Here is a 22,027-nt window from a genome sequence, read left to right on the forward strand (position 1 = left end):
TGTTCAATATATTGATAAGCATAACTTACCCATTGTTACTTTGAAAGCAGTTAGTTCAAGGAGGATGCAGTCAGGAAAGTGGTGGCATAGCCAGATGCTCTGGAACTGTGTGAATGGGGGCTATCATTTGGGAACATGGATGAAAATAGATTAGGTGCGTGATGATTCTGGGGAAGGGAACTGGTTACAGTAAGGCTGGAAACTGAGTACCAAAGACTCAGATAACTTTGTGGAGTTCAGTCTTAAAAGTAGAGACTGCAGAAATAGGCCATGTGATTCAGACCGAGGATGGAGAGCCGTCCACATGGCAATGGAGCAGATAAATGTTGTTCTGCAACATGGTTGCATGCAGGATATCTCACGCTTCCCCCTGGTTTGCCCAATCCCAGGTCTGGTTAAGCGCAAGGGAGATATAAAGGGCAGTTATGGCTGGCCCAGCAGACCCCAGGTTGATTCCAAGCCCTAAGGAGTTGAAATAACAACAACAACAACAACTGGAGATGCAGTGGGAGCAGTAATGGTCAAGGCTGTTTCTAGAAACTGACTCTGTTGACACCCAGGAACTCAGATGGGCCAGTTGCCTGAGTACATAGGGTGACGGATGGGGCTTGGGAAAGGATTCTGATCTAACAGTGGTGAATCTGCTTACAGCAAAGTGGAAGATACTGCCATGGGTAGAAACCAGGCTCTGGTCAACATGAAAACACAAGGAAGGAAAGAGAAGGCCAGGGAATTATGTTTTATGATCTGAGACTGACTAGTAATACCCTATTTTCCAGCCATTTTAGAACTCAGGGTTTATATATAAAACCCTACTGACTTGAGAAGCTGGAAGATTATCACCTCTGATCTTGTGCCAACCGAGGATGTTTTTCATTATTTAGCCTCTACTAAATTTGGAATAAATAATAAGAAGGAATTTGGGATGGGAAAAGAGTATTAGGATTATAATAAGATAAAATAGGGAAGATGATGAAACCACAGGATTTAGAAAGGCTAAATAGAAAAATAGACCCAGGAAGATGAAGATTAAAGTGGAACAAATAGATGTCCTATTAATTATCATAGATATACAGAAGGAAGTCTAAAGAGTAATTATCCCCCTTTGAGAGTTTGTGTAACTGACTCCCTTTTTGAGGGAAGATACTACTTTATGGAAAATACTTTTGATTCCCTAAAATTCAAATTTAATTATCTTTAACCATATGAAAACACATGTGATCCCAAGGAAGAGTTAAAATATTTATTCACTAAAATATTCATTTGATATCTACTATTTTAGGTGAAGAAACAGAAAAAAATAATCCTGCACTTGTGGAGCTAACGTTTTGGTGGGGGAGACATAAAACACAAAATAAACATCAAATAATACATCCTTTAGAGAAAAAGTAGGGATTATGTGTGTGTATGTGTGGTGGGGGGGATGACAGTTTTAAAGAGGGCGTTTAGGGAATATCTCACTGAGAAGTTGCCAAGTGAAAAAAACCTCAAGGTGCTGCTGGAGCAAGCTCTTTGGAAATCTGGAGAAAGAGCATTCCCAGAAGGAGGAGGAGCACAGAGGTCTGGAGGTAGGAGAGTTTGTTAGGTATGATTAAGGAAATGGAAGACCACTGTCGCTGAAGTTGAATGGTAGATCGAGAGAGCAATAGATATGAGGACTTCATAGGCCGTTGTAAAGACATTGGTTTTACTCAGAGTTGTGAAGTCATTTGAAGGTGAGCCTTTGGGAGGATAAACTGGCAGATTTTGAGTCGAGGAGCAACCTGAACTGACCTGTTTTCATAGGATCCCTTGGGCTGTGCTGAGAGTAGATTATGGAGGAGCAGAGCAGAGGCAGAGAGACCTATTAGACATTCTCAGGAATCCAAGTGAGAGATGGTGGTGGGTTGGTTCTGAGTGTTAGTTATGGTGGTAGAGAGACGTACTCAAATTTTGAATACTTTCAGAGGGTAGAAGCAATAGAGTTTGTTGACAGATCAAATGTGAGCTGTGCCAGAAAAAGCAGTCAAGGAATGACTCCGAGTTTTTGACCCAGAAGAGTATGGAAGGAGCAGTTTAGGGAGAGGATATGCAGGAGAGAAATCAAACTTCTGTTTTGGATATATAAAGTTTGAGACATTCATGTGAAGATGTCAGTATACAGTGGGATATATGAATCTGGTGTAAGAATTAAAGAGAGGGGCCCAACTACAGATCTGGGAGTTGTCAGCACACAGATGATGTTTAAAGCCATGGGACTAAATGAGAGCAGCAAGTAAAGAAGTGAAATAGAGAGGAGATGCTGGACTGAGCTCTGGGGCACCAGTGTTTACAGGTCAGGGAAATGAGGAAAAATCAGCAAGACAGGCTGAACCAGGAGGAGCCAGTGAGGTGGGAGCAAAGTGAAGACTCTTGGAAGCCAGGTGAAGAAAATATAAAGTAGGAAGGAATGACCAAATTCTGATGATGATGGAGAATTGACTATTGTATTTAGCAATAGGGAAAAGACCATGACAGGAGGGTTTGGATTGAGTAGTAGAATCCAAACCTTATTGGAAAGGATTCAGAACACAATGGGAGAAAAGGAACTGGATACAGAGAATATAGGTAACACCAATTTTTTGGGGGGTGGGGGGCAAACAAGAATATAGAGAAAGGGGTTAGTATCTGGAAGGGTGATTACCAGGAAGAGAGTTTTAGGACTGCAGGAATTACTGTTTGTCAGGTAGTGGGAGCAGTTCAGTAGGGAGAGAAAATCTGATGATGTAAGAGTGAGAGGGAAGGATTATTGGAATAATGTGGCTGAGAGGGTAAGAAGGGAATCTCATCTATAAGTGAAGGGATTGGCCATAGCTGTAGGGATTGTTCCTTAGAAGAGGGAAGCCAGCATATTGGGACACAGGTGAAATTAGTTTAATAGATTTGATGGTAGGAGATTGCTAAAGCTTTTTCTTGGTTGGTTTGCATTTACTAATGAAATGGAAAGCAAGGTGTTAGCTAAGATTGAGGAGGGAAGAGAGATCTGAAGAGAGAGGAGAAGGAGTGAGACCCTCATCTGGAAGAGTGGGGAAGTGAGAGTGAATGCATTGAGGAAATGGAATGTGACCACTGGCAGCGAGGAGAACCTACTCAAGGGTAGTGGCCACGGTCAAGGTTGGGTGGTTGTGTGCTTTTTCCCATTCAAGTCCAGCTTGAGGGAGCAGGTGTGGAATAGGCAAATCGTTTGACTTAACCAATTTGGAGAGTGAGAGAGCAGGCTAACTGGAGAAACTGGGAAAAAGTTCTAGGGTTTCTGGGCTGTGGCAAGGGCCTATGTGGGTCTGATGATCCTGAATGAATTTCCAGTGCTACACACTTGCCTGCTGTGTGGCTTTCTCCAGTATCACTCAGGCAGCAAGAAAGCAGATAGCAGGCTTCAGCCAAAGACTTGGGGGCTTTGCAGATGAGCATTATGGAGAGTACAATATTGGCAAGGGTGTCGCTGAAACAGTGAGCTCTGGAATGTGGCCCTAAAGATAGAAGGAAGGGACGAAAGAAAAGGGTCAGCAGATTGATTAGAAGAAGTCAAGGGGCCTCTGGGGTCTTGTGAAATGAGCAGGTAATGTTGTGGTAAGAAAGAGGGATTCCAAAATAAATGCTTTTTGAATATTTCTTAAATAAATGCTTCTTGAATTTTTTGGAATGGCAAGGGCTGGGGTGGGACTAGGGCATTAGTGCATGAAAGGGAGAAAGTGGCAGTAAGAAGTGAAGCTGCTGAGGGGCCAGAGTGCATTGGTCATGTGCTGTCTGTGTATGTGATGAAGGGCACAGTGGAGAGGAACATATGAGCCTGGCATCAGCATTTCAGCAAACCAGGAGCAGCAGGTGGGAGTTTGGAAATGATAGACTTTAGAAGCTTTGGAGTTGTATTTTATTCACATGGACCTAAAATGAATGTTCTTCCAATAACATCGAGGAGTAATGGTCTGGAAGTGGTACTTGGGTAAAGACCATTAATCTTACTTCTTCACCCTGAGGTGTGAAAGGTATGAGAGAATCAGAGCCAGCTGCCCACAGGTCTACCAGTTTTTGCTTGAAGGTTTTGTTAAAGTAAGTTCAAAGATCTATTTTCACCCCCCTTTTTTTTTTTTCCTGAGTAGTCCAGATTATGTTTTTGTTATTTCTGAAGCAAGTGAATTGGTGTTGGGGCTATTGAAAAATATTTTGGTTTATTTTATGGTCAATCCAAGTACCTTTCTTGCTAATTCCAGAAACCTAACTTAAGTCCCAAGGTCTGCTCACAGACTCCCAGATCTTTAGGATCAGAAAGTTTGGGAATAAGACAGTACCCTCTCAGTCAAGCATTTTTTTCACTTGGACTTACACTCTTTTGCCTTCTGTAAACAAAGAAATATGATGACTTTGCCTGGTGTCTTTGGTCCTAAGTTTGCCAAACTAAAAGAAAAAGCAACCAAAAAAGAAAACCAAACAAAGGAAAATTAATTTGGCAAAAGGACTCTGAAAAGGGGGAAATGAGATCAAAGATAAACTGGCTAGTAAGAATTGCTAAATTGGCCCATTTGCTGTGGTAGGAATTCACATGGTATTTCAAGGTTGTAAGCTTTTTGTGCATTCAAGAACAGAAGGTGATGGAATGTGCATTTTTGTCTGAATATGGAAGAATATTTGCTCTATGTGGCTGATTCAAAAGCTAAATCATATTTGTTACAATTGGGGAGTATGAGCAAAAGTGAAGCAGTTCAACATGCAAATATGTCATTTAGAAATTTTTTTCTGAGTCACTTCTTTGGAATGCAGAATGTTACTTTCCCAGAGAAGCAGTCATAAATGGTGATTAGGTTGCTGGGCCCTGCCAGGCCAGACCTGCTAAAGCCCATTAAACTCAAAAGGCTAACAAATGATCATTCTGTACTAATAATCCTCTTGAATAATCTTTTATTTTTTTCCATTCTTAGCCTAAAAATGTGAGTATAAAATGAAAGTCTTGAGTGACTGAGTCAAGACTTGTGAAAAAATGCTTAGCATGATCAGAGAGATTGATTGATTTTTGAGTTATGTGAGATGATGAAGAAGCAGTGATCGGCTCACAGTTTAAGGAGTCAGTTTAATTGTATGAGAGGAACAAGAAAACTGCTTACCAGCTTCTATATTACTTTTGTCTTTTCTGCTAATGAAAGTGAACTTTAGATTGAAATGATTAAAGGTTTGGTGAAGGCTACAGAAGCTCATGCTGCTCAAGAATATTTTAGAAAGGAATATAATTGTTCCAAATGGGTTTAAATTTCCTGTCTAGAAAAATTATACATCGGCCAGGGTATTAAAAGAGCTTGTAGATGTGCTTGTGGAAGTGCAGCTGGTCATCTCAAAGTGATACAGGGACTAGGACAGGTACCAGAACCTAGTGGGGCAAATGTGGCAGTTCTCAAAAAGGAGTGAAGTTAGGGTAGAAGTTGGGCATAGGCTAAATTCTCATAAATGGAGACACTGGAGCTGGAGCACAAATCTCCATATCCCAGAACAAGATGTTTAAGCAGATGGTTTGTGAATATTAGAAAAGAGATCATTAGGAGCCAACATGATGAGTTTAATAAAATAAGTCAACCCAAACTGAATACATTCCTTTTTTTAAACAGAGGTTATTAGACTGGCAGAATAGGAGAGAGCCACAGACATTTTTCGTGTTTTGATTTTAGCAAGATGTGTGGGGAAAATAAAATTACATTTGAATACAAAATGAAGAAATGCATGCCTGCTGACAGCATGCTTATCTGGGCAATTGTTCTTAAAACTGTGGAATAATGGATGAAAATCAATTTCTGGAGGAGACAAAAATCAATATGAATTAAAGTAAATTTCTGCCCCTAATTCATAAATATCAGCTGTTTAAGTAAAGAGCATAAGAGCAGAGAGTAATGACGGATCACGTGAAACGGCTGGGTATTTGGTTAATGAAGCTCCATGTGAATTGAGCATGTGATAACAGTGTCAAAAGGTTAATGAAAATCTAGGTTGCATTTGTACCTGTGTCTAGAATAAAGGAAATACTAGGCTTCTCCTGCTCAGTATTGGTAAAGCTACCTCCTGTTCTGAGTGCTGACTTTAAGGGGGAGCATATTGAGAGGGAATGATCAGCATGGTGGAAGATCCCAGTATTTAGGCAAGAATGTGAAAGTAAGATTTAAATATTTGTCAAGAGTAAATGGTGGATGGCGTTGCAAAATACAGCATTAAGACCCACGGATAGAAGGTATATATGAGCAACTAGATTTCATTTCAGTGGAAAGACGTTCTCATAATTAAAATACCTCACACCTTGGGGGAGTTGAAATACAGATGAAACTAATACAATCTAGGATGGAGATAATGAATGCCTGAACCAGGGCATGTCAGTGGGACATGGCAATTGGCAATTTCTGGTTGATAATTGATGGTAACTTAACGTGGGGAATGAGGGAAAAGGAGGTTTCCATGACTATCTCACCCAGTGAGTTTTATGCAGTTCATTGATGTATCTGCATTGCTCCCTTTTATGTTTTTTCCTCAGTTAACAAATTATCAGCAGCCACCCCACCCCCACCTCTTAAAAAAAATTATCAGCAGCCAAATGATATAATTGATTAAAACCCTTTCTCTATATAACAGTGTTCATTCTACTATTCCACTATTTCCAGAAATCCTTAGCTATAAAATGTCTTTTGATTTCCTGCCCCACAAATGTATTGCATTAGAAATTCAGCAAGCTATCTGTTATCTGGGGAATGTCAAAATTAATTTAACAAAAACATGGGTGAGGAAAGCAGGGAGCCCTGGGCACTCTGAACAAAGATGTGATATCAGTATTTACCATGGAACTCATTTGATTATGAGTCATCTAGAAGCATAATCACAATAATGGACAGGAAAGCCACGGAAGCAAAATAATTGAGTTAAAGTTGAGAGTTTGCTGATAAATAACCTCATTGTGCCATGACCTAAAAAGCAGCATGGATGTAAAATGTTATAATAAAAATTTAAAGAGAAAGACAGAACTTGGTGGGAATGTACAAGCAATGTGAATTCACAAGATTCCTAGAAAATTGGAAAGGAGAAACCAGTGGTATTTCAACTGCTGCCATCCCTCCTGTATTTTGAACTCTTAATTAATTGGAAAGGCTGAAGGGCTTTGGAAAGATGATTTGAAATTTTTTTATTACTCAAGTCCCATTAGTTAACTGTAGCTTTCTTTATTTTAACAAATAATAATATAAAATGCCTCTTTAAGTCCCAAATGATTCCTCAAGTCTGTCTCTGGTAAGGAACTATAAATATGCTTTTACCCAGAAAACTCTTAATGGCTTCTTCAAAAGGAAAATGCATTTATAGCTCCCTTCTCCCAAGTCACTCTTTGAAATGTAGAATAATGTGACCTGACAGATTGTAATGACTACCAAACAGCAACTTCATTAATTATAATGGGCAAACCAGTAATATGGATCTTTATGATGTTAGCATGTATTAGAATATATCAAGTCGAGACCATACTTGTAGCTGGAATAAAATTTGATCACAAATTTCTGTGTTTTGATTTTAGCAGGATGCATGGAAAAATTGTAGATTTTTTTCCTGACTTCCTTAAAATAAAAACAAATAATGAAAAATTTGACAGATCATTCAGTGATGCTGATGGTGTCACTATCATTTCATGTACTTTTGTCCACTTTGTTTTAAAAGCAAATATACTATCTTGTGAAATATAAAGGAAGAAAATTAAAAAGAGAGGCGACTTAGATGAGGTACTTCTGAGAGTTTGAAAAGTGTTTTTACTTTAATTTTTCTTTTTTGTAGGGGAAAGCCATTCTAAGATTCCCCTAGGAAGTTGAACATAAGATGGACTCTAGGGAATTAGAAGCCCTATCTTTCCATGCAGCTCTGCCCTCAGGTCCCTGTGGACAAGTCGCTTTTCCTTTTAGAACCTCAGTTTCCTCATATATAAAAAGGACAAAAATCATGAGTAGATATCCTCAGTGCAGTGGAGTGTTTTCAGTGACTGCATGGTGATTGAGAAACATTTTAGCTCTTTTAAAAGGATGTTAATAAAATAATAGTATAGTGAATAGTCTTACCTAACATTTAAGGATGGTTGTAGTTGGCTAAGCACATTGCAGGGAAAGGGCTAGCTAACACTGAAATGGCCACATCCCTGCATTGCTCAGCCCTGCCATACCCCATATCATTCCCTTTCAAATGAAATCAGAGTGTGTTGGTATCAGGAATTTGTTCTATTCTTCTTAGAAGAGTAGGCAAGAACCTTGATGATTTGTGCCCCTAAGAAAGTACAGTTACAGACATTTAAGTATCTACCATGTTATCAAAAGGTTGAAAATTAATCATACCCAGCAATATTATAAAATACCACCAGCATAACCTATCAATTAATAAATATGTTGAGCCCTTACTAACACTTGCTAATATAATTTTCAGTGAACTAGAAATAGACTATGTGCTATTTTGAATAAGCCACTATTAGCTTCACTAAAGTTTGCAGTAAAATTTTCATTCAGTATTTATTAATCAGTATGCTTAGAGAAATACGAAGCAGTCTATCTTAACATTTACCCAAAGGGCCAAGAGTGGGCATGCTGTTCACCTCAGTCTCCTGCCTTGTCTTATGGTCTGACAAATATTAGTCGCACAGTTGACACTAGTTGGCTGGTTGATTGAATGAAAGACTCTATAAGGCAGCGTGTACTGTTTGATGAGTTCTACTGGGCACTTAGGAAGTGCTAGAGGAGTTCAGTTAAGGTTGTAGTTCTCAACTCTGGCTGGGCATCAGAATTACCCACAGTGTGCTTCTGAAATTTGAAGGCCCAAGCTCCACTTCCACGTGCGTATCTTGGTCTTAGTAGAACGTGAGTGTGTTTATACAACATTTAAAAGATGACTGTAGTGTACACCCAGGTTTAAGAATCATTAGAAAACTCAGGTTTGAGCTGCATGCCTATAATCCTAGCATTTTGGGAGGCCAAGGCAAGAGAACTGCTTGAGCTCAGCTATATATATATATATATATATATATATATATATATAAATTGCTTTATAGATATATGTGTGTGTGTATTTGTATATACACATATATATGTGTGTGTATATATGTATATACACAGCTATATACCATTTTCTTCAAAAATACAAACCTAATTTTTTATACATATATATGTGTATATACGTATGTATATGTGTGTGTGTATATATATTTATACGTATATACGTATGTGTATATATACACGTATATACACATATATGTATAAAAATCAGGTTTGTATTTTTGTATATATACACACACACACATATATATATATATCAAATCAAGTTTGTATTTTTGAAGAAAATGGTATATAGCTTAACCTTAAGGACTGTATTTTGGCAGGTACTGAAATCTGTGCCAAAATCTGTATCAATCAGGATTTAACCAGGTCTTTTGGCTGACCTCTGGATAATGCCCACACAGATAATGGAGAATTATCTCCTTTACTTGAAAATCACCTGATTGTGGATGTTAACCACATCTACAGAATACCTTTACAGCAACATCTCGGTTGAGTACCACGGCCTAGCCAAGCTGATACGTAACTATCACAGTGGATGTATTACAGGAGGGTCCAAATGGCATTACATGAACATATCAATGAAGGTGGCAATGAGTGGAGTGTGCCCAGTTTGCATTGAGCCTAGAGTTGATCTTGGGAAGGGAGAGGAGATGATGTTGGAAAGATAATGTGGAATGCAGAAATGTTGGACTAAAGAGTTTGGGCCTTTGATCTGAAGAGAGAAAGCAACGCTGTAGCAGCACTGTCCCACAGAACTTTATGTCATGGTGGAAATGTTCTGTCTCTGTGCTAACACGATAGCCACTGACCACGCGTGGGTATGGAGACAACTTGTGATGCAGCTATTGAGGCTGAAGAACTGAATTCTTAACTAATTCTTATTCATGTAATTTCAATAGCCTTGTGTGGCTCACGGCTACTTGTGTTGGAAAACACCACTGTAGAAAGAGTGTTCTGGTGGGGTGATGCATGGTGAACTGTGGGTGAAGCAATGTGTAGGCAGGCCAGTTAGGAAATGACCGTAACATTCCCAGTGGGGACTGGGTAGAAGCAGCGAACATGGAAAGGAGAGCTGGAGGCGAGGGAGAAATGAATCAAAGATAATCTTACATTGACCATTTCTCTATCTCTCTGGCCACTTCCCTACTGTTTGGCTTCCCGCCCTTTGTCACTCACATACTTCCTATCAGTTCAGTTCCTCAGAGCCCAGCCCCATTCATCTTTTCTCAGTCTCTCTTTCTCTCCTGGCATTCACTTCCTCAGCTTCCATGACTAGCTTTGTGTTGACAACTCCCAGGTTTATTTTCTTAAATCTTTCCTCTGAGCCCCACATGCTGATACTGCCACGTAGAAACCTCAGGGACTTAGTCTTTCCCTCCTAATCTTCTTTCTCTTCCAGTTCTCTGAATGTTGATAAATGTAATCATCCTCTCAGCTGCTCAAGCCAGAAACCCAAGGCTCTTTGACCCCCATCCAGTTAATTACCAGAGTCTGCTGATGCTAAGTATAAATTACATCTTCAGTCTGTCCCTTTCTTCTCATCTCCAGTGCTAACTCCCTCAAGTAGGCTCCATCCTTCTTCCCTGTGCTCACAATTTTCCCATTGCCACTTTTGCCACCCACTAAGCTGTTCTCTAAATAATTCCTTTAAAAATAGAAATCAGATTTCTTTATTTCTTCTGTGATGTGTAATGGAATTTTTCCCTGTTAATTTATCTGCCATATTATAGACTATTACAGGATAAAGGGTTAATTTATTTTATAATATCCATTTAATGTTTCTGTAGCCCTGTTGAGCAGGTACTGTTGGGAAATATCACTGAAGAGATGGCACAGTCTGTATCCCTTTGAGGCATATAGTCCAGTGAGAGACAGACATTAATCAAATAATTACACAAATAACTCGACAAAGTTTTGAGAAGTGACATTTAAGGAGAAGTATAAGATATGCTGTGAGCATATAAGGAGTAAACCCAAGCTAGCTGGGGGACCATGGAAAATCTCCACGAAGAAGAGAGGGAGCAAAGGAGATTCTAGGAAGAGGGAACTGCATGTGCGAAGATAGGAGGGAAATACTTTTCTTCAGTAGAATACAATTTAAAATGTTAATAGAATATAGAAACTGACAATTGCATTTGGATGGAATGGAGTCTTGAATTTTCTGGAATGGACTTAGTCTCTTGCAACCTAATCATACAACTTAAATAAAATTGTTATATTAAATACTTTGATATGTTACCTCAGGTCAATTCAGTAGGTATCTGTTGGCTCTCTTTCTTAGCTTTTTCCTTCAATGTTATATTCCAGTTAAGGTGATGGTATATGTACATACAAATACATGACTTACATATGTATTATACTATTATAACATATGATGTAAAATTAAGAGCCAAAATAAATGGTATAAAAATCAGTTCTAAATTTTTAATATTCTTACACTACGCACCCTAAATAGAAAAGTATCAACCTCAAAGAGGTTTTTTTTAATATGGATATATCTACTGATATCTACAATATTAGAACTTAAAACTGAGAAATTTAAAAAATATGTATTAATTCATGTAGATATAACCAATAATAAAAATAAACATTAATATAAATATTTATGTATAATAAGTGTCTTCTAAAATAGTAGGAAGGGTATCATTTTCAATACACTTTTAATACAAATCTCTTTAAGGAAAGACAGCTGGATTCTTATATATGATTCTGCACCTAAAAGTTGGAATATGTTGTTTTGGTTGAAATACATGAAGCTGATTCAGTCTTACATAGACAGGTAGTCAGAAAGAAGAGGCATATTTTAAAGCTTTTTCAGATAATTGTGGATGTTCTTCTTGGATTTCACAGTAAAACTCAATAAGTGGTAGTTTTTAAAGATTGGTTGCAATGTGGAATGTGAAACTGTATTAATGAATTTTCCCTGCATGAAAAACTTGCCTTGCGTTTTGAAAGGATCTTTACCGAAGCATGATTTTTACCACCATGTTTAGGTCAGTTGGAAAGTATCGATTCACTAAGTTAAGTAGATTTTACAAATGTTTACTCGTTTCATTATATGAAAAAAAAATCACATTTGTTAACATTACCTTCAGTCTCAACAGAAAAGTCATTGACTATTAGGAAGCAGTCAGATTCGCAGTGGTTAATTCAGTTGTCCTAAATTCTGATATTTAGTTGAAAGCTTCTATTTTGTCACTAACAGTAAATGTTGTCAGTTGTTTTCCTTGAAATGACAGTTGCATTTTGTTCATTTTTGAGAAAGTATCTGCTTAAATACTCAAGTCTGTGTAACCAAATTTTGTGTCCGTCATCTGTCAAATAAAAATGGTACTCTGGGGGGGAAAAAAAAGCAGTTTTAACACACAACTAAAAAATCCTGCAATCCCTTTCCCTTAAGACAATCCTCATACTTCTGTGTGCAACAGAAGTGTTTAATGGGTACTTCCATTTCTTCCCACAGAATATTAAGAAGATATATACTCAAGGTTTAAGATTTAGTAAAGTTAGTACTTTACTGCTCTGTTAAGAACATTCTTAAGGGAAGTGACTACTTGTTTTTTTCATTGTGAGCATGTGGTGGTAAAGAATGCCTACTAGTTCAGTCTGCTGCCAATGCGGAATTGTGCTAAGGTGCTGGCCGTTTTACACACCATGACTTTTGCACCATCACTGAAGATGGTGATGTAGTTAGAAAAGCAAATACCACCTTAGTATTATTATAAAAATGGTTTTGACCTTGCAGGTCCCCCAAAAGGGTCAGGAACCCCCAGAGGTCTATGGAGCACGCATCGATTGGCACACAGGGAGGTAAAACAAGAGAGAAACATGAACCCAAGTTGGTAGGAAGGCTTCCAAGGAGGAACTGAGCTGGACCTTAAAGAAGGGTTAAGATTTGGATAGGTGGTAAGGAGTAGGTTATAAGGAGAAGGGGAGGGGATTCCAGAAACCATGTGAGCAGAGGAGTAGAGAGAAGAAGGACCATGACATAGTCAAAAGACTGATGAGAATGGTGGTTGGGCTGGAAGGTTAGGAATGGGGAGTAATAGTTTATAAAATGTGACATAGAATCAGATTATAAGGCATCTGAAATAGTCATCTGAAAAGTTTAGACTTCCTCTAGAGGTTACTGGGAGTAACTAAAAATTTTTGAACCCTTCTGTGACTTGCTGAGCATGTGGTTTAGGAACGTCTTTCTGGTGGCAATGTAAAAGATAAATTGGTGAACGGGAGAACCAGATGCAAGGAGACCAGAGGGGTGTTAGTTGTGATCTCATTAGTAAGGGCCCAGAGCACAGACTAGAATGATGTCAATAGGTGGAACAGATTGAAAGTTAGACTAACTGCCTCAGAGGTAGAGGCAATATGAGAATTAAAAATGTAAAAGTCAAGGGTCACCTATACTTGATATTGCATAACCCCAGTTGCTTGCCAAGGACATTGTCTATTGGGGAAATGCAAAAAAAAAAAAAAAAAAAAGGGTGCTTTTTTATACGGTCCCACATAGGACTTTATCCTCCCCCCAAAAATCAGAATGTTTCCTTTTTTTCTGACAGCAGGACTGTATCGTTGAACATATTTTCCTTTTGCCCTTTTGCCAGGAGGCTTTGTGCCAGTTTTCATGTTAAGATCACAACTACAATTGTCCCAATGGTTAGTACATTTTCTTCCTCCTACCTTCTCTGGCTCTGATTCTGTTTCTAATTCTTTAATGGTATTGTATTCATTCTTCTTGAAGTGAAACGTCTTAAGCCTCCTTTTGAAAGAGGCTAGGAGAAGGTGTAGGATACAATTTAATGATAGCATTAATGGCCCTTACCATATTTTATTCTTTTGTGGAATAAGGCCCTTGTGTTTATCACACTTTACTCAGAACCTGAAGAAAGATTGAAAGCCTCTGATGTCCAAAACCAAAGCAGTACTCCTTTATTTGAGAGAATGTCAACAAATTCAGTTAATCTGATTGCCCAATTCAAAGCATGTTGGAAGCAGCAAGTAATAGGGTAATACAACACCTATTAAAGACAGGTAAAAACAATAGAGAGAAGAAACAAGATGCAAGTGGAAGTTGCTGATGATTATAAGGAATGCGAATGCACCCAACATAGCTAGTAATCGATAAAGAACTGTTACCTGTTAAGGTAGAGAACACCATTTTGAAAGCTCACATTTATTGAGCTTTTACTGAGTTCCAGGTTTTGTGCCAGTGCCTTGCATACATCATCTCACTTAATCTTCACAATAACCCTGCCTTTCTATGATTTTCCCTTTTCACAAATGAGTAAATTTAGTTTTAAAGAGGTACAATATAAACTCAAAGGCACATGGCTAGTTGTATGTGGCAGTTAAGATTTGAACTTAGTAGTTCTGCCGGATATCAAAGTCTATGTCCTTTATTCTCATTTGGGACTCCATTTTTCAAGCTACTCTGAAATACTAGTAGCTTGAGTTACATTCAATATCAAGAGTTAAAAATTATTTTATTGGTATAAAGTTTAATTATCTAAAACCTCATTTCCTCAGAGCAATTTATTTCTTAAGTTCTCAGTAATTGAGTTTTTAAGGTTTTATTTATTTACTATCTATAGTCAGCTTAAAACGTTTTTGTACCACTGTTTTAAATGAGTCATTCATTTTTTAAAATTGTGTTTTGGAAACATCTGTGCATCCCCATTTCCACACCATGAAGAACAGCCATTCTTGTAAACTGCTTTTTGAGTTAAAGGAAGGAAAGTAGTATCTACATAAAACATGAACCAACTGGTAGGATTTGTCACAATCCTTTGCTTTCCTGGGCACTAGGTACTCTAATTTGTTTTTCTTCCTTTAGCTTTGAATGAAGTTGAAACGTTGATCCCCAGAGCAGCTGTCTGAGAGCACAGCCCAGGGGTACACGTGAGGTAACCCTTTGACTAGGGAGTTACAGACGATGACAGTACTCCTGTGCAGCTGAAAAGCTAAAAATAGCCCAGGGCAGTACTAAGACTGAAAATGAAAACCTGTAAAAGATGAGTTCACCAAAGAAATTCTACCAGGAAAAACCCTTAGGTGACTTTCAAACACATGTCACTGTGGGAGTGATGGATTGTAACATTAAGAGAAGCTGCAGAAAAACTATCTGAGAACCTAGTTAAGAGCCCAAGACTTCCTACTTGGTTACGCCTCCAGTTACACCTTATTTATCATCTTCAGCTCAAACTAAGTATGAATATAGCTTAAAATTTGAGGACTGCTAACCTGACACAGGTGTCTACTAACATAACACAGTCACATGTAACACAGGTGACTTAGGAAAGGGGGCAATTCACAGCTATTGATTTGGTAACTGGGAACCACTGGTATTTATGAGGACCAAACATCGATAAGCTAAAGACAGTTGAAGTATAGTTAATTAAGAAGAATCAGAGGAGGGGTGGAGGGGAACGTGCAGGTACAGCGTCAGGCTACATTCGTTGTTCCATAAAACTAAGGATCTTAAAGTTTGTGCATAGAATATTGTGACAGTTCACTAAATTATAAAGAATCTGGTGGTGGCAATAATATTTTGGTTCTGATTCCAGAATATAACACTGGAGCTATTTCTTTAAAAGTTTAGAAATGTCATCTAGGACAACTATTTTGTCTAAGTGGAAAGATCATTCTTCCTCGGGAGATGGTACAAACTGAAAATGCTTATAGGGTCAGAAAAGCTTGGAGTAAGCATGGCTGGATATTAAATCCACGATGGATATTAAAGCAAGATGCCTTGAGGATATTGGAACCTTAAGAGGTTAGCCTCTAGGACAGGTGTCCCCAAACTTTTTACACAGGGAGGCAGTTCACTGTCCCTCAGACCGCTGGGGGGGCCGCCACATACTGCGCTCCTCTCACTGACCACCAATGAAAGAGGTGCCCCTTCCTGAAGTGTGGCGGGGGGCCGGAAAAATGGCCTCAGGGGGCCGCAGTTTGAGGATGCCTGCTCTAGGACGATAATCATTCACTCTCACAAATGTCCTCTTTTGCCACTTGTCTTGCTTTATTATATCTATCTTTTGTAATGCTTTATTGGGATATCTTGCAGTTTGATCTCTCCTACATTTCTTTTACCAACATTACCACTTCCAGATGAGAACAGTCCAAATGGATGATGATTTCCTCTAGAAAGGGAGAGTATATAAACAAAACTATAGGCATTATCACATTTTTTTCTTTTCATTTATTGACTGTTATTTCCCTTTTCTACAGATGACATTTAAAGAAGGCTAAACTGAGATATTAAAACGGTCAAAAGTCTGTGGGAAAACAGGAAGGCCAAAAATACATATATTTAGTCAGGCTAATGAAAATTACAATTATAACTGTGGGTTTAAGAAAAAGATTCAGTAAGAGTCCCCTACCCCATAAGTAGGCTCCTAACTCAGCATCTTCCACCTTTGTTAATGCCATTTAAGGAAGTTTTATTTTAAATGTCATTTCAAAGGCCTGTTTTCATCCTTCCTCTCCCCTTTTTCAGAAATTTTAAGAATACTTCAAGTCCTATGAGAACTCTATTTGATAAAAGTACTGCTTCCTTGGCATGAACTAGAGGGAAATATTTGATGATCATTAAGCTCAAAGCATTACACCTTCGTCCTCACCAGGGTCTAAAATGTGGTATTCTAACGATAGAACTCTAGAGTTTAACATAGGCAAAGGGAAACAAAGGTGAAATCAGGAAGCCATTAATATGTGAACATTCCCTTGTATACAACAGCAAGGCATTCATGGCACAACCTAATGATATTATTTATAAGTGAACTACATCAATCCTTGAGAAATGACTGAAAATAACAAGTTCAGCTGTTTGAGAACTGGGTATAGCCATTTAGTTTATAAAACACAAAACTGTTTTTAAAGAATTTGCGTATCAGTTTTAATTTACAACAGAAATTATTTGTATACCAAATAAGTAGTATGTTCTGAATCTAAAGGAATGTCGGAGTCAAAATACACAATTGATAACTTGGTAGTTATGCAGGTGGCATGTAAATTATAATGGAAAGTTGGTCAACAGGTTGGTGCCCTTCTAAAGTTAGCATGCTGCATTCCAGTTGAGTGTCCACATTACAGAAAACATGTTCACCTTGCTAAACCCAGGGCTGCCTCACAGTTCCCTGGAATATTTCTCCCTTTTCCTTTTGGGACTGATTTAGTAAAAATGAACTCTCTTAAGGTCACTATACACATCATTTCTTATCTTCTTTTTCATGACCACAACCCCAGTAGATTGTGCCGGGACACCATCTACTCCCAGCAGCTGCTATTCCTTCTGATATTGTCTTATCCAGCTGCCTGTTCAAATGGATACCAGGGTTCACAGTGGCTGTAAATCACACCATTTCTATGTTTAGATTACTTGGTGCAAGCACCGTCCAGGGATGCACAGGAACTTCTCATCACCAGTCTCTCCATAACTCACGTTGAGTGCTTATCTTTGAAGAGATATTTGGTGCCCTCCCCCACTTAGCAGTCTTCTCTTAGCAGACAGGGGTCCCAGACTGAACCACGTAGAATCATATAGGCCTAGTTTGTATTGCCCTTTACCTACTTGCTCAGTTCCCTGTATGGTTTTTAGAATTTCAGAAGTAAGAAGACCCAAGACAATCTACTGAAAAGTGTTTAATAAGACTGTTCAATTAAGTGAAAGATAGTAATAAGCACTCCACAAAAACAAAAACAAAACAAAAAAAAAACCCAGTATTTTATTTGAGCAGTACCCATAACAAAGTTAGAACTCTCTAGTTAAAAGGTGTACATGAAAAAAACAAAATACATATTTTTGACTGTCAGATTGGGAGAAGTGGAAAACATTGAAGTCTGAAGTCTAATGAGGGTGGAACAAAGCACTCATACCCTGCTGGTGGATATATTGATTTTATAAATATTTTGGATGACAGTTTAGCAACCTATGTATCAAAAGCTTTTAAAAAGGCTGTAACACTTAAAATCTGCTTCTGGAATTTAGCCTAAGGAAATAGTGATTGAACATGTGCACAGATACATATATACAAAGATGCTCATTGCAGTAGTGTTTATAAAAGCAGAAAATTGGAAACCACTTCTGTGCTCATCAGTGGAGGAACTGTTTTACTAAATTATATTGCAGCTATTATACATGTTGTAGAGCTTTCAGTAAAGCTAGTAAGTGTCTATAATAGACGTTTACAAAACAGTATGCATAATATGGTACCATTTTGTTTAGTGTGTTTGTGTGCTCTAGCGTGCATGTATGTATATCTAAGCCTGAAAGGATGAACTCTAAAATTTTAAGAAACTTAGCTCCTGTCTAGGAGATGGGATTACATATGATTTTTATTTTTTTCTGTATACTTTTTTGCATCTTCAGAATTTTTTTGTGTTGGGTATGTATTTTGTCATCAGAAAAACTTTTTTTTTTTTTTTTTTTTAAATTCTAAGAAAAAAGTAAACCTGAGCTCCTGAGTTCTCAGCAGAGATCTCAAGGTGAACAAGCAAGACCTGGCCACAAACCTTCAAAAGCTAATAGTATGGTTAACAGGGCAGGAAGCAGACAGTGTGATTTGTACAAACATTCTGGGCCATTCCTGAATACACCTTGATCGTCGTAGAGTCACCACCAAGGGATGTTCTTGGAACATCCTGACACGGCTCCTTTTCCACCTTGCTTCTATGCTGTCAACACATTCCTGAATGCCTGATGTGGTCAAAAACAAGCTCACTTACTCCCTACCAGTAACAAGCACATACCATTTACTGAGCTGACTTCCTGTGTGGCTCCCCTGTGTGTCCAGTGTTACTAATATGTTTCTTCCTTTCCTCCCCATCCCAGCTTCCACAGTACTTGTCTTTCCACCATCAGAAGTCAGCCTTCCACACCTGCAGTTCTTGGCACTTTTTTGGCTCCGTTATTGGTGTTTTTCTTGAACTTTGCATTTTGCATTTTGATCAAAATAAAAGGAAGAACATTTGACCTGGTCTCTTCTATCTCTGTAATATTTTTGCACCATTTTGTTTGGGGGAAAAAAACATTTTACTTATTACTCATGCCTTGACTCTGATGCCTGAATGCTGCTATAGTTAGGAAAAACACTTAGGAATATGTGTGATTCGTAACTGCATGCTATGTAAATAAAATTTTACTATGTTTTATATTTTGTGAAATATAAATATTTATATAAAGGCTTTTGCTTCTAAACATAGATTCACAATTTACTGAAAAATAGAAGATTCCATATTTTTACTTTAGTAGTTCTCTATTGTTATTACAGTTTTTTCCCTTTGTGTTCTTCTTGGAATTAGCTACTTTGTCTTACTAGTCTTAAAAGCTGGAGAGAGCTACATGTGTTTTTCCGTATTTGCACATCAGTTGCACTTCAAATTAATTATGTGAATGTTTTAATATTGTTTATTTTTCATACTGTAATTCTTCCACTTTATTGTTAGACAGTAAACCTTTCTTGCATCCTGCTGTGTGTAAAGATGGAGACCCAAGTGAGCCTGGAATACTCTCCAATCTCATAGTAAATGACAACCATATCAGGGGAGGAATAGGCTATTTGGAAATTCCGATATAGTAAGACAGTCTTACTTGCTGTCCGGGGAAAGTTTCAGACACCCTTACACATAAACAAGAATTTGAGCAAAGATCCTAATCTGACTGCTTTTATTCAGATCTTGAACAAATAATTTAACTTCAGGATTTTTAACTATATTTTTCTCTTTATTCAGATCTTGGACGAATAATTTAACTTCGGCATTTTAACTGTCTTTTTATTTAGGCCAGTTCTCTTATTACATATTCTTTCCAGGCTAGTGTTCAGTTTCTCCCTTTTTCCTCGTTGCGTAGTAGTGTATTCTGCCAAGAGATAGGAAACCTGGATTTCACAGCAGTAGAGACTGGCACTCTTCTCTCTGGTATTGCATTTTAATAGTACTGTATTGGAGTTTGACCTACTTATTTCACACAGGCAAATGTTAACCAAGTCAGTGGAGTTTTCCTTCAAATAAAGGGTCATGGTCTTCATCACACATGGGAGGTATGTATGCAGACCAGATTATCTGGAAGCTAACTGCCAACCTGTGCCAGTGTGCAAGGGAAGAGTGCCTGGAGCCATGTACTGATGTGGTTCTCATTCCAGGCCTAATTCTTCAGAACTTGAGTGAGCTCCTGCTGGCCTCCACCAAAGGCAACAGAATGTGGGCTACAGAGAACAAGTTGCTTTTTGTATACTTTTCAGATGTTTGCAATGATGACCAGGTTTCCCTGACTGCTGTATTCCACTGGAACCCCCTTCCCCTTTGTTTTTCTGAGAAATTTTATATATATATATATATGTGTGTGTGTGTGTGTGTGTGTTTGTGTGTGTATGTGTATATATATTATATATATATAATATATATATTTATAATATATATAAAATATATATATATATAAAATATATATACATATATATATATTTTTTTTTTTCCTCCATGCACAATTTTCATCTAGGAATAGCTCTGATTGTCACCAATAGTACAGTCCTCATTGAAAGGAACATAAATTGAATGGGCCTAAAGGTTCTTTTGTTTTTTTTAAATTTGTATGCTAGGTATGAGGGGCATCTTTTGTAGATTTGGGGACAATACCAGTGACTAGTGTAGCTTTTGCATATAAGGAAGTATATTTGGCATTTGTTTGAAGTTATTCCATGATATCTTCTATAAAGTGGTGAGGTAGGTCCAAAAGGAAGTCATGAAAAATGGTAAAAATTTAGAAAATAAGACAGAAGAAGGATGAGTTTTTCATCAACAGTGTTTTGTTTTAGATTTTTCTTCTTGTTAAATAACCTTGGATAGGCAATTTTGTTTACTGTGTTCATATTCGACCTTGATAGGCCTTTGCTATTTGAGGTGGAAATAATTCTGGGATGATTGTGTTACATACGTAATATTGATATGTTCTCGTGAATTTATAGAATAACGCTGTACTTTTCAATTCAGAGACTTCTTTTCACCAAGATAGACCGTGTTTGTCCTGTCATAGTCATAGTAGCCATGACTGCTTGGTAAGCTAATAGTGGATGTGTATTTCTCTTTCATAATAAACCTATTAAAGCTAGAAAATTAACACTTAGAAATCAGCACTTTTCCAAAAAATTATATATTACAATTCGTTTTTCTGTGTTACACAGGAAGAATTTAATGGAAAATCTGACTCCCTCTTTTTTAATGATGGCCAGCGAAGAATTGACTTTGTTCTAGTGTATGAGGATGAAAGTAGAAAGGAGACCAATAAAAAGGGTACAAATGAAAAGCAAAGGGTAAGTTTTTATGCTATTTTCCTTTCTTTTTATTTCTTATATTGTAAAATGAAAAAACTGCTATTTTGTATAAGTAATAAAGTGAAACTGGTGTTGAAATATACACAAAACATACTTTCATATTTTCTCTGCTCATGTTCTCTCAAGACATATTAACAAAACGTTTTGTAAATTTGAATCAGAAACTTCCTCGGTCTGTTAACCTCATTTGATGATTTCATAGCTGAAAGCAGACTTTCTTTCAAGGAATTGGATTTTGTGTTGTACAGAAGAGATTTACCTTAAAAGCGTGCCTGGCTATTTAACTAGGTGGGATAGGAAGCTAATGATTAATAATGACAAGTATGATAACAACTAGCTTTCAGTGTGTGCCCACTCAGGTCTTGTATATGCATTTTGCATACATGTTCTCCTTTCATACAATATGAGGTGGATTCTATAATCACATCATTTCTGGATGATAGAGAGGACCCTTAGAGATGAGTATGCAAGGTCATAGACTCTAGTCTGGCAAGTGATCAAGCCATGGTTCAAACCCTAACCAGTTAGGGTTAGGGTTAGAGCACAGTTTTCATTTCTACCTCAAACCGTGCTCTTGAACTCGTGTTTTTTCTGTCGCCTCCCTTCCCTTCCTTTCATTCATTGCCATTGCCAGTAAAGCTG

General features: G+C 37.7%; 1 protein-coding gene across 4 annotated transcripts in view; it reads left to right on the plus strand.

The window, feature by feature from the left end:
- ANO6 (anoctamin 6) overlaps positions 1-22,027 on the plus strand; it is a 330,625-nt gene that overhangs the window by 221,461 nt on the left and 87,137 nt on the right. For all 4 annotated transcript variants that reach the window (XM_074403169.1, XM_003941475.4, XM_003941474.4 and 1 more), the window contains one exon: positions 21,236-21,364. In XM_074403169.1, the coding sequence (XP_074259270.1) occupies positions 21,236-21,364 (129 nt within the window). The remainder of the gene's footprint in view (positions 1-21,235; positions 21,365-22,027) is intronic.

Source organism: Saimiri boliviensis, chromosome 7, assembly GCF_048565385.1.
Source record: "Saimiri boliviensis isolate mSaiBol1 chromosome 7, mSaiBol1.pri, whole genome shotgun sequence".
NCBI lineage: Eukaryota > Metazoa > Chordata > Mammalia > Primates > Cebidae > Saimiri > Saimiri boliviensis.